This window comes from Urocitellus parryii, chromosome 6 (genome assembly GCF_045843805.1).
Source record: "Urocitellus parryii isolate mUroPar1 chromosome 6, mUroPar1.hap1, whole genome shotgun sequence".
In the NCBI taxonomy this organism is placed as follows: domain Eukaryota; kingdom Metazoa; phylum Chordata; class Mammalia; order Rodentia; family Sciuridae; genus Urocitellus; species Urocitellus parryii.
Window position 1 is genome coordinate 136,317,800 of NC_135536.1, and position 12,826 is coordinate 136,330,625.

The 12,826-nt window shown below is 36.8% G+C and overlaps 1 protein-coding gene across 2 annotated transcripts in view; it reads right to left on the reverse strand.

Moving 5' to 3' along the window:
* The window catches only part of Agbl1 (AGBL carboxypeptidase 1), an 809,509-nt gene that overhangs the window by 342,349 nt on the left and 454,334 nt on the right, over nt 1–12,826 (reverse strand). For both annotated transcript variants that reach the window (XM_077800295.1, XM_077800297.1), the window contains exon 21: nt 5,112–5,288. In XM_077800295.1, coding sequence (XP_077656421.1) covers nt 5,112–5,288 — 177 coding nt within the window. The remainder of the gene's footprint in view (nt 1–5,111; nt 5,289–12,826) is intronic.

Consider the following 12,826-nt stretch of genomic DNA (forward strand, 5'->3'; position numbering starts at 1 on the left):
TCTTTGGTCTATGTGTTCTGTACCTTTCCATGACCTAGAGCACAAGGTTGAATAGTACTCCCACCAGGGCTGGGGATGTGGCTCAAGCGGTAGCGCGCTCGCCTGGCATGCGTGCGGCCCGGGTTCGATCCTCAGCACCACATACAAACAAGGATGTTGTGTCCGCCGAAAACTAAAAAATAAATATTGAAAAAAAAAATCTCTCTCTCTCTGTCTCTCTCACTCTCTCTTAAAAAAAAAAAATAGTACTCCCACCAATTCTTCTCCTTCCTAGAACTGCAGAATGTGACCCATTTAGAAATAGGGTCATTGCAGATGTAAGTGGTTAAGGTGAGGTCATCCTGGAGTAAGGTAGACCCTTGATCCAGTGTGGCTGGTGTTCTTAACAGGAAGATTAGAAGAGAGACACAGGGGCTGGGGATGTGGCTCAGGTGGTAGCGCGCTCGCCTGGCATGAGTGCGGCCCAGGTTCGATCCTCAGCACCACATACCAACAAAGATGTTATGTCCGCCGAGAACTAAAAAATAAATATTTAAAAAAAATTCTCTCTCTCTCTCTCTCTCTCTCTCTCTCCTCTCTCACTCTCTCTTTAAAAAAAAAAAGAGAGAGACACAGTGATAACAAAAGAAACGGTGGGGCTTATCCATCCACAAGTCAAGGAACATCAAAGATTTGGGAAGTTCTGCTAAAAGTATGGAACAGATTTTGTCCTAAAGTCTTTAGAGGGAACATCACCCTGCTGACATCTTGATTTCAGACTTTTACCCCTTTTACCCTCTAGAACTATGAGAGAATAAACTTATGTTGTTTCAGTCACTCTGTAATCATTTGCTGTAGCATCCACTCAAAATATCTGCCTCTATTCTGGATCACTGCAAAAAAATCCTGCACCAAGCTATTGTCTCCAGCATGAGCTGAGGAAGGTGGTAGATGAGGGCCCATGCCTTAAGTAACTAAGGCAAATACAGTATGAAAGAAAGGATATGGGAAGCCTTAAATGGTAAGCTCAGATATCTTAATTGCCTATATGAAATTCATCCCTGTCAAACCATCTTACAGCTTGAATACTTAGTTCCAACATTTATGCTTTCTCATCCAAGTCTTTCTGAAGCACTGTTATAATTTGTTTCCCCAGGAAGTATCCTCTGAGACTCTGAGAATTACATGTATCAGGACTTTGGGGGAGTACTCATTGGAACAACACCTGTGAGTGATGAGGAAAGCAAAATTGGGCAGAGGGGAAGTAGATCTTCAATGCAATAAAGGCTCTAGTGATCCTAAAGGGAATTTGAGAGCTGGAATGGCCCTCTGGAATTGTCCCAGTGGAGGCAAGGAGGCCAGGCCTTTTCACCTCACATAGGTCAGCCATTGGATGCAGGCTGCTGTCAGGAAGGAACCACAGCTTTGGGCAAGGCCATTTCTGCAGCTATAGTCAATTCCTCCTAATGGTCACAGCTGGGAGAAGCAAGGGGAAATACATGTCTGGGTGCTAAACAGGCACCTAGAGGGTGAACTACAGCATCTACCATGTATATGGATGGAAGTCTTTCTGCTAATCATCATCTGTTACTAGAATGTGGCCGTAAGAGATTCCACACCTGGACTAGAATTGTCTTACACTGGGAAAGAATCCATTAAATGCTCTCAAATCATGTACATAGTGACAGGTCTGAGAGGTCTCAGCTCTACATTCTCTGCCTTTCCCTCTCCCGCCCACACATTTTCTATTTCCATGCACTGCAAAGACTCTTAAAATCTCCACTTTACAGTGACTTCTGGTCACACTCAGACCACAGAGATTTCTTTTTCTTTTCTAGTTACCCGTGCACATAGAGGATCACCCTCTGACAACCTAGAAATTACTATTGATCCATCCATTTGTTCACTTATTCATTCATCTGTCCATCAGCACACATATTTAATACCTACTCTGCATGAGAGCAAGTACTGGATGTTTAAAAAAATGAAGAGGTTGTAAAAGGTCTTAACATCAGGATAAAGAGTTGAATTTTCTCTAGACATAATGAAGACATTGGGCAGATAATGTGACTTGAGTAGATTTGGATTATTGAAAGATCCCTCTGTGGGGGTTGGAGAAGACAGACTGCTTGGAGAGTCCACAGTACAAAGAGGCAGCTCACATAAAGAAGTTTAAGGACCAGTTGACTCATTCTTCAAGCCTCAGCTAAGCCACCCATCTTCTGTTCTTCCTCTGACTAAGGCCACTTTGCTGTTCCACAAGTCAGTGGTGTGGCCAACAAGCAGGTCCAGAGCCTGCTTGGGTGGGAGCACTCACATTGACCTCCTAAGCCACTAGCAGCCCACAGGGTCCAGTCACATGCCTTTGTATGTGCAGACATACCATATATGTGACCCCAGGTCACAGGCTCTCAGTGTGAACCACACAGCTGTCCACATAGACTGGATGCCTCTGAAAAATGAGCCCCCAAAGGATGAATCATTCCATTTAGTCTTGCCCACACAGCCTCAATACCTTTGGGCCAGTCCCTAAGAGAAAAAGTAAATCTCTCAGTGGGTGGGACTCTTACATAAAATTTAAATTATGGATCTTAAGTGTATGAGAAGCAGCACAGACTGTATTCTAAAGAAATAAAGGCAGGAGAATTTTTTTTCAAATTAGCCAACTATAGACTGGAAAATAGAAGAGAAAATATCATATTAATAATAATTATTTGAAGGTAATAGCTTATATTCTTTAATGCAGTTCCAACATAAATGTCACTGTAAGAAATGATATTTCATTTCACTACTAACAAATCAGGTACTTAGTGTGCTGGGGGAGAAATGATTGGAACTACTTTAAAGCCACATTAACCAGAGAAACTGCAAAAATATTTATATTCTTATGAAGGAAGGAAGGAATGCCCCTCATGGGTGTACTTAAGTATCCTCCATCTTTTGGATAAATGGTAATGCTAAACAAAAAATGGAAAGATGACCTTAGAATAATAACCTCAAGACCCAACTGGGACTCAGCTTCTCAATGTACAAAAATCATTTGCAATATGTTCAGGATGGAAATTTCTATACTGCTTTATAGCTCATAGACTTTATTATATACCTCAATCGAAAATCACCGAAACACCCAACTCTGGGTTGGCTTCCTTCCCCTGTGTGGTGGGGGGGCTCCCATATGTAAAATTACTCACCATGCCCTTGCTTGCTGTCTGTGATTCTGCTCAGCTACTCAACCATGTTTGTAAGGACAAGAAAACAAAGGGAAAGAGAAAACCAATCCATTCAGAGAGGTGTTTCATATAGAGAATGGGACCATTAAACCAAAAGCAGGTTTGGCACTCTTATGGTTTTCTCTAGCCAGTTCTCCTTCCATTCTCCTTCTGGAGACCCCATGCAAAGCCCATGTGGAAAATTTCACAGGATAAATGCTGCATTGATACCTGAAAGTCATCCCACTGGGTGAAAGTCTTTCATTCTTTCTCATTTCTAACAGTTGTTTTGCACGTTGTATGGAAGATGGAGAGTTCGTGAGGGCCTGCACCTATGAGCCCTTTAGTTTTCAGGAAGCTCCAAAGGACTTGAATGTCCAGTTGATTTATCATGAATGGCATTGATACTTATGTGACTAGAAGCTGTTAGTCTGAATTGGTGCTTGGAGAAACAAAGTCAATGAAAGTCACCGATCCAATAAATCTGTGAAGGGTTGCATGGAAAGTCTTTTAAGCAAATGACAGGCCCCTTCCTACAAGGAGGCATACAGCTAGTGAGGCACAAATCAATGTCCATAAGGCCTTAGGATGACAATATTCCAGGCTTTTATTTTTGAAATCATATAGATTTGTATGCCAATAAAGTAAATAGATTCCTGATGATATAACCTCAAAGTCAATTCATATATGTGTTTACAAATATTTTGTGTGGTAGGGAGGACCAGAATCTACATTAAAATCTGCATTCTTGGAAGTAAGTAGCTTCAGCACTGCTGGTATATGGAAGGGTGAGGTCTTTTGCTACTCACATAATGATCTGAACTCTTATTCTGCATGCACATTAATATGAGTAAATAGAATTAATACAGCCTAATAACTTATTAATCTAGTAACAAAATAATCCTTGAAGCAATCATTTGGACTATTTGACAGAACTAATGGGCCAAAATGAGCGGTTAAGTTAACCCAGTGTCAAACATCTCTTGGACCTGGTGGGGAAGTTAGATAATGTTCATGGCCTGTCACTCTGTGCACTGCCTTTGATAGCTAACAGATTTCTACAAGCTCTGGATTGCATAGATGCCAAGTGCTTCCTGGCTGCTCCAGGAGAGTATCAAAGCCAACACAATGAGTTTTAATACTGGTGAGGTCCAGGTATTCTTGGGGTTGAATGGAAGTCACCAAGGAGTCGTCTGTCAGCTTGCCTAAGAAATTTAAAAGACTCTATTACCCTGGCAGTGTCACAATGTCCTTTATTTATGCTTCTCTATGGGGGAGTGGGAAGAGCAGCCAGAACAGCCTGCTATAGCAGCTATCCAGCTGCTCATGCAGTTAATATAGCTGTAGAAAGAACATGATTTATACAAGAGGACTTCCCCCCCCCAACACTGGTGCATGAGTCTCGGGCCCACTCATTCTGGGAGACCTGCACTATACACAAATTCCTGTGTGCCCTGGTGACAGAAGGATAACACAGAGAGCTGCTGATTTAAACTAGAATCGGAAACAAACACAATATATAAGTGTATTGACAATATACATACATGACTTATGCCCTCAATGATGTTTATGAGATAGTTCACTTGTTGCAACAGACAACAGATTTCTATGAACGCAACAGAGCCAGGCAGGCAGAGATTCTGTAAAAGCTGGGGGCACGGGTTAAAAAGAGGCTTCCTGATGCTTGCTGGTGATGAGAAATGATTAAGGAACCAAATTGGAAAGCATGCACACATAGCTTCCAGGACCAACAGTGCTGCTGCCACAGGCAAAGGTGATCGTTGAAAGGAGCAGGGCAGACTCTATGTGGAGCCTTCTTCCCCTTTCAGGTGGTGGAGTAGGGATGAGAGGGTCTGTGATTGCTCCCCATTCCTATGTATTGCTGCTAGACAGAAGGCATGAGGGGCCTGCAGCTTCACATACCTGATAAGGGCCCTGGTTGCAGCCACAGTAGCTGCTCTCCATGGTGTAGCTTCTCGACACGCCCATCTCTCTCCACACCACAACCCGGGCAGTGGAGGCTCGGGATTTCTCCACAAGGAAACTGCAGCTGCTCATTGTGAATGCTGGTGCTAGTTTATCAAGGATTTTGGGAAGAGTCTACAATTAGAAAAAAGAAAATCAAACTATGATGAGTTGCAGGTGATTAGCACTATTCATTATAAAAAATAGCTTCTCAACATTTATGAAGCATCTCTATATATCACACACTTAATATATGCTACTGTGAATCATTTATTGATCCTAAGAAATGGATACCAACTTATTTTATCATTTTTCAGATAAAGAATCTGAGGCTTAGGAAAGTAAGAATAAAGAACTTAAGTTCCACAACTACAAAATGGCTAGAATGGGATCCAGATGCCTACCTTCCCAACTCCAAAGAATATAATCTTTAGACTTGGCTTTTGTGCATCACTGTGGACCTCTGATGCACATGTATATTTGGCCCCTTACATTGCTGGGTTGAGCCTATGGGAAATCACAGATGTTATAGGGACCTGGAATTTAGAGAGCAACTCAATCCAGCCTTAGTGTTTCTACAGGGTGAGACTAAGCACCGTTCACTGACCTCAGAAGGCCACAGGGGCCACTGAAGACTCTCAAGCAGGAGCATTATGAAGTTCATTTGTTTCCTATGAGTATGGAATTGCCAAAATGAACTTTTTAGCCTTATTCTCTAAGCCATAAATCTGAAGCTGGATCAATTATAAAACTCCTAAAATTCCATCCCTTCTGGGTTTATAGATCCCACTTTGGAGTAAAAAATGCTTTATTTATGACCACTTAATCTCCAGGTATAAGGCATCTGTAGACTCTAGTCACTCTGATTGACAGAGCTGTGGCTTCCAACACTTGACCTGCCCCAGAGGGAATAATGACGCAGAGTTGATAGTACATTTAGTCCTTGGGTCAGCAAAAATACTGAGCTTGGAAGTCCCAGAACTTCAGTGACATTAACAAGAAGGGCTCTCTCACTTCAGGACTAACTAAATACGCACAAAATAGCACGTAATGTAAAATCACGTACCTTAGATAACAAACAGTAAAACTTCAGGCTTTTAGACAATTGGATGACAAAAGTGTTAAAAGCCTAATGAGTTGTTAAGAATACAAATTAATTGGATTTTTTGAAAAAAAATATTAGACTATCTAGCAAATCTCTTTATCACTCTGGTACTTACTGTCCTTGGGTTTAATATAACTGTTAATTGCATTATTGACTCTATTATAAATTATGCATTATGTAAACACACATTAATATAAATATTAACATAGCTTATTCTGGTCTCTATGTTCCTACATACCCTCCAGACCTACAGAACATTTTAAAAGGGAAAAAATGTTTTTATTGCTTGAGCTTCTGCAACTGCCTTCTAATTGGTTTCATATCCACACTTATACCTCCCTCCCTGAGTTCTTGCCCTATCTTCGGCCTTCAAAATGTTCATCACAATTCCAATTTAGTTACTGTGTGTGTGTGTGTGTGTGTGTGTGTTTCTCCTCTTCAGCCTCAAAGTTTCATAAGGGAAGGAGTGTATTTTATTCACAAGAAAATCTCTGCATGCTGAGAAATTTGTTACTCATAGACTTCATAACTATTTTTTGAAATAAATAGAAATTACTAGTCCAGACCCTAAGGATCTCCTTAGATAAACATAAACATACTGCTTACATATACTTTAAAGAAAATGATTAAAAATACTCAAAATCAATTTTCATTTATCAATGTTTTAGCTCAGTGTAAGAAGTTTACTCACATTACTTTAATGATCTTTGTTTTGTAAACTTACTTCTTTTGTGATTTTTTATTTTTTAAAACATAGTTCATTTTTTTAAAAACAGTTATAATTCAGAGCAAAACTGAGAGAAGAGAAAGTTACAGAGATATCCCATGTGCTCCATGGTCCTACATGGGTATAGCCTCCCTCATTATCAAAATCGTCCGCCAGAATGGTGTATTTGTAATGCATGGACCTACATTGACACATCACTATCACTCCAAGTTCATAGTTTAAATTATGGTTCACTATTGATCTTGTGCATTCTATGGGCTTGGTTGAATGTATAGTGACATTTATCTAACATTACTGTACCATGCAAAGTAGTTTCACATTCCTAAAACAGTTTGTGCTTCACCTGCTCATCTCCTTCCTGCTTCTCTTCCCCTGAAGACCCTGGGAACTATCCCATAGTTTCATCTTTTCCGCAATGTCATATAGTTGGTGTCATACTAGTTTTCATGTTGCCTTGTCTCACTAAGTAACACCCACTTAAGTTTCCTCCATGTCTCTGCGTGACATGATAATTCATTTCATTTTTGTACTGAATAATGTTCCATTGGTTAGATGTCTGAAGGTATCTTGAGCGTATTATCATGAATGAAGCTGCTATAAAATATTCATGTATAGGTTTTATGTGGACATAAGTTTTCAATTCTTTTAAGTAAATAATAAGAATTGCAATTACTGGACTTGGTGGTAACAGTATGTTAGGTTTTGTAATAACCACCTGACTGTCTTCCAAAGCGGTTGTACCACTCTATATTCCTACCAACAATGAATGAGAGTCCCTGCTGATCCCCAATCTTGTCAATAGTTGGTGTTTGTGTTCCATATTTGGGGCATTCTAACAGGTGTATAGTGGTACCATATTATCATTTTAATTTGCACTTCCCAGATGATAAACAGTGTGGAGCATCTTTTTATGTGCTTATTTTCCATCTGTATCTCATCTTTCATGAGGTATCTTTTAAGATCTTGGGTCTATTTTCTAATCAGGTTGTTTGTTTTTTTTATAATGTTGAGTTGAAAAGTTTTGTTATATAAACTGTTATGTTCTTATGTAAACTCTGTTCTTTGAGATAACAGTTAATTATCAAACATCCTTTACAACATTTTCTTCTCTAGTCTGTAGCTTATAGTTTCATTCTCTTGAGAATTTGTTTCATAGAGCAGGAAAAAAATTAAGATTAATGAAGTCTAGCTTATTAATTCTTCCTGCTAAAGATTATGATATAGTTGTTGATATCATATCTGAAAAGTCATTGTCTAACCCGTAGTCATCTAGATTTTCTCTTATCTTCTAGAAGTTGCCACCACGTCCTGAGCTGTTTTCCTTCACCACTTCTATCTGCCATCATGTTCTGCCTCACTTCATCTTATCTTGGGCTCAAAGCTATGAAGCTGCTCAACCATGGAATAAACCTCTAAAACTATGACCCAAAATAAACTTCCTTCTCTACGTTGTTCTTGTCAGGTCCTTTGGTAACAGAGATAACAAATCTGACTAAAACAAGTCTTTGTATCCATGAACATGAATATTTCTTCTTATTTAGTTTTTATTTTATTTCTTCATCAGACTTTTGTAATTTTCCTCATATAGATATAATACATGTTTTGTTAGACATAAAACTAGGTATTTTATTTGGAACATACTAATGTAAATGGTGTTGAGCTTCTTAATTTCAAATTCCACTTGCTCATTGCTGTTATACAAGAAAGCAATTAAATTCTGTATATTATCTTTGTGTGCTGCAACACATTAATCATTCATTCTGGAGTTCCAGAAATAAAGATGGTTTTATTTCTTTATTTTGCAATCAGTATGACTTTATTTTGTTTTCTTGTCTTATTACATTGCTACACCTTCCAACATAATGCTGAAAAGGAGTGGTGAGAGGGTACATTCTTGTTTCACTCCTGATTTAGTGTGAAAAGTGCTTATTTCTTACCATTAAGAATTTATGTTAACTGTAGCTTATTCATAATTTTTTTATCAAATTCAGAAAGAGGAATCTATTCTTAGTTTATTGAGAGTTTCTATTATGTATGGATTTTGGATTTTTTCAAATGCTTCTTCTGCACAGGATCAGTTGATTTTTCTTCTTTAGTTTGTTGATAAGATGAATTCTATAAATTGATTTTGAAATGCTGATCCAGCCATGCATATCTGGGATAAATCCTAATTATATACTATATATAATTCTTTTTGCTATATAATTGGATTTGATTTGCTAACATTTCTTCTGGAATTTGCATCTATGTTCAGAAAATGATACTGATCTGTTGATTTCTTCTAAGTCTTTGTCTGGCTTCAGCATTAGGTTAATGTTGATCTAATAGAAATATTTAGTCTTATAAAATTATTTTAAAAATATTCCCTCAGTTTCCACCTTCTGAAAGAGACTGTGAAGAATTTTTATAATTTCTTCCTTTAACATTTTGTAAAATTTACCAGTGAACCCATCTGGGCCTAGTGTTGTTTATGAAGGTTACGAATTATTATATATTGATTCTATTTCTGTAATATATAGGCCATTTCAAATTATCTATTATTTTTGTATGAGCTTGGGTAGTTTGTGTCTTTCAAGGAATTGGTCTATTTAATATAGGTTATAAAATTTGTAGCATTCCATGAATTATGAAAGTATTATCCGTTTAATATCCACAGGATCTGTAGTTATGTCCCACTTCTCATTTTTTGTATTAATAATTTGTGCCTGCTCTATTTTTTTTGTTTCCCTAGATAGCCTGGCTACAGATTTAATGCTCTCATCAATTTTTCAAAGAACCAGCTTTTGATTTCCTATTTTTCAATCTCTTTTATTTATACTTTAGTATTTTGACAAATTATATATATATATATAGTTTTGGTCTATCTAATATTTTACCTCTTTCCTTTCATTTACTTTGAATTTTAATTTTTTATTACTAGTTTCTTAAGGTAGAAGCATGGATGATTGATTTTAGAATTTTCCTTTTTTAATAAATAAATTCAATGTTACAAATTGCCCTCTAAGCACAGATTTTATTGCATTCCACAAAATTTTATTAGTAGCAGTTTCATTTTCATTTAGTTAAAAATGTTTTCTAATTTCTCTTGAGATTTCTTCATTGATTTATGTGTTATTTAGAAGTGTGTTCTTTAATTTCCACACATTTGGGAATTAAACCTTTCTGTTAACCTTTCTACTGATTTCTAGTTCAATTCCATTGTGTCTGAGAGCAGATATTAAATGATTTCTATTCTTTTAAGGTGTATTTACTGGCCCACAATTTGGTCTGTCTTGGTGAGTGCTTGATATAAGCTTCAGGAGAATATGTATTCTGGTGTTCTTGGAAGAATCTATAGTTGCCAATTACATTCAATTGATTGATGGTGTTGTTGTATTCAATTGTGTCCTTAAAGTGATTGTCTTTCATTTCAGATACTGGGGTTTTGAAGTCTCAGCTATAACAGTAGATTTATTTATTTCTGTTTGCATTTCTTTGTCTCATGTATTTTGAAATTGTTAGGCACATACATGCTAAGAACTGTTAGACCTTCTTGAAGTATCAACACCTTTATTATTGTTCAATGCCATTCTTTATCCATAACTTTCCTTGCTTTGAAATTTGATGTTTTTGAAACTAATTAGAACTGTTTTTGCTTATATGTCTTTCTCTGCCCATTTACTTTTAATCTAATGTGTCTTTTTATATTTAGAGTGAGTTTCTTCCAGACAACTTGCAGTTGGTTCTTCTTTTTTGGTCCCTTTTTACAACCTCCAATTTTCAGTTGTGCATGTACACCACTGGCATTCAAAGTGACTGTTGCTATAGTTGGGTTAATGTCTACCATATTTGTTACAATTTTCTACCTGTTTTTTGTTGTTTGTTCTGATTTTAGTTTTCCACTCTTTTCTACTCTTTATGGTTTAAATTGAACATTGATATCATTCAATTTTCTCTCCCTTATTCACATATTAGCTCTTTCACTTTCTTTTGGTTGACCTAATGTTTGGAATTTCAAATAAAATTTCAAATAAAAGAGTCCCACTTCATAGACAGTATGAGTACCTGTTTATCATTAAGTGGTCTTAATTCTCCTTCTTGTTTTCTTGCTTTCATTCATTTCTCATATATATATATATATATATATATATATATATATATATATATACAAGAATATGTGTGTATGCATGGATAATCAAATATATTGTTTCTATTATTATTTTGAACAAAATGCTATCTGTTAGATCAAGAATAAGAAAAAATCAAGTTTTCATTTTACTGTCTCTTATTCTTTCTTCAATACTCTTCTCTTTCATTGTAGAATCAAGGTTCTGACCTATATTATTTTCCTTCTCTCCAAAGGTCTGTTCTTAACACTTCTTGCGAGACAGGTCGACAGACAACAAATTCATTCAGTGTTTATTGAGAAAGTCCTTATTTCTTCTTCACTTTTGAAGTATAATTTCACAGGGTCCAGAGACCTAGGTTGGTGGTATTTTCTTTCTCAACACTTTAAATGTTTTGCTATACTCTCTTCTTGTTTGCAAAGTTTCTGAGGAGGTCAAATCTAATTCTTATCTTTTGTTCTCTCTAGAATAAGGCATTTTCCCCCTTCAGTATTTTTTCTATACTTTCGATTTTCTGTAATTTGAAAATGATATGCCTAAGTGTAGGCCTTTCTGCATTTGCCCTTCTGGTGTTCACTGAGCTTCCTGGATCTGCAGTTTGGTATCTGACATAAACCTGTTTTTGTTAGCTAATACACACTCTGTTCAAAAAACCACATTTTTAAATTAATTACATGTATCTTGAGGAGTTTTAACTAGTTATGAACCTTTCATTAGACAGGTGACTTAGCAGGAAAATTTTGAGTATTTCTCTTACATTTCCACAACTATAGTTTATACATTCATTAAAGAATATATTCCCAACTTGGCATTTATATTAAATTTTAATTCTATCATCTCATTATTCTTTTGGTTTCACATATGTAAATCTATGACAGAGAAAAGAAAGCAGAGATAGCTATTCCATACAGGAAGTTGTTTTGTTTTGTTAATGAATAGGAAACAGATGAACTCTTAAGCAGTGTAACATCCCACAGGGATGTAAAGAAGTTTACATAAGATGCAATATGTCCAATGTGTAATAGACATCCAAATATTATTTATAGCTACTATAAATATGTCCCAAGAAAAGCCTCCTTCTCTTCTGGCTTTTTCTCAAGGTAGAGCTGGGAATATACATTGAAGACTTTATTCAAGAGCAGAAAGATTCTACTGCAATCCAGAACACTGGCTAGACACTAAATATCAGGCATTGTAGCACAGCCATTAAAGGAACACAGGGAGGAGCCACATAGATCTGGACTAAGAACATTCCAGTTCCCCCAGGTACTTGCTGTACAACTTCAGATAAGCTACTCAGCCTCTTAGGCCCTTCATCTGTAAAACGGGAAAATGAACATCTCCTTGTTAGAGTTGTTACAAGGAATAAATGAGATAATATAAATAAAAGGCATGGCATAGGAGCTGACATTTGGCACAGTCTAAACACAGACTTGGCAGGGATTTAGGACTAGTACAGAATTTGCCTCCAGGATGGGTCTTCCATTTATTTGTAGATATCGAATCCCATTTCTCTATAAGCATTAGAGCCAGGGGTGACCTTAACCAATGAGGGTGCGTTCAATAATTTTTATTTTAAGGTATATTTTAGAAGCACGAACTATATTTTATTTTTCCAAGCTATATTTTAATTCATTTGACTTCTGCCAACTCTTTCCAGACATTCCCTGGTTTCCAAAATTCAAAGACTATGGAATTCTCTCAAAGAGAACTCAGAAGCTAGCACTTAGCTCAG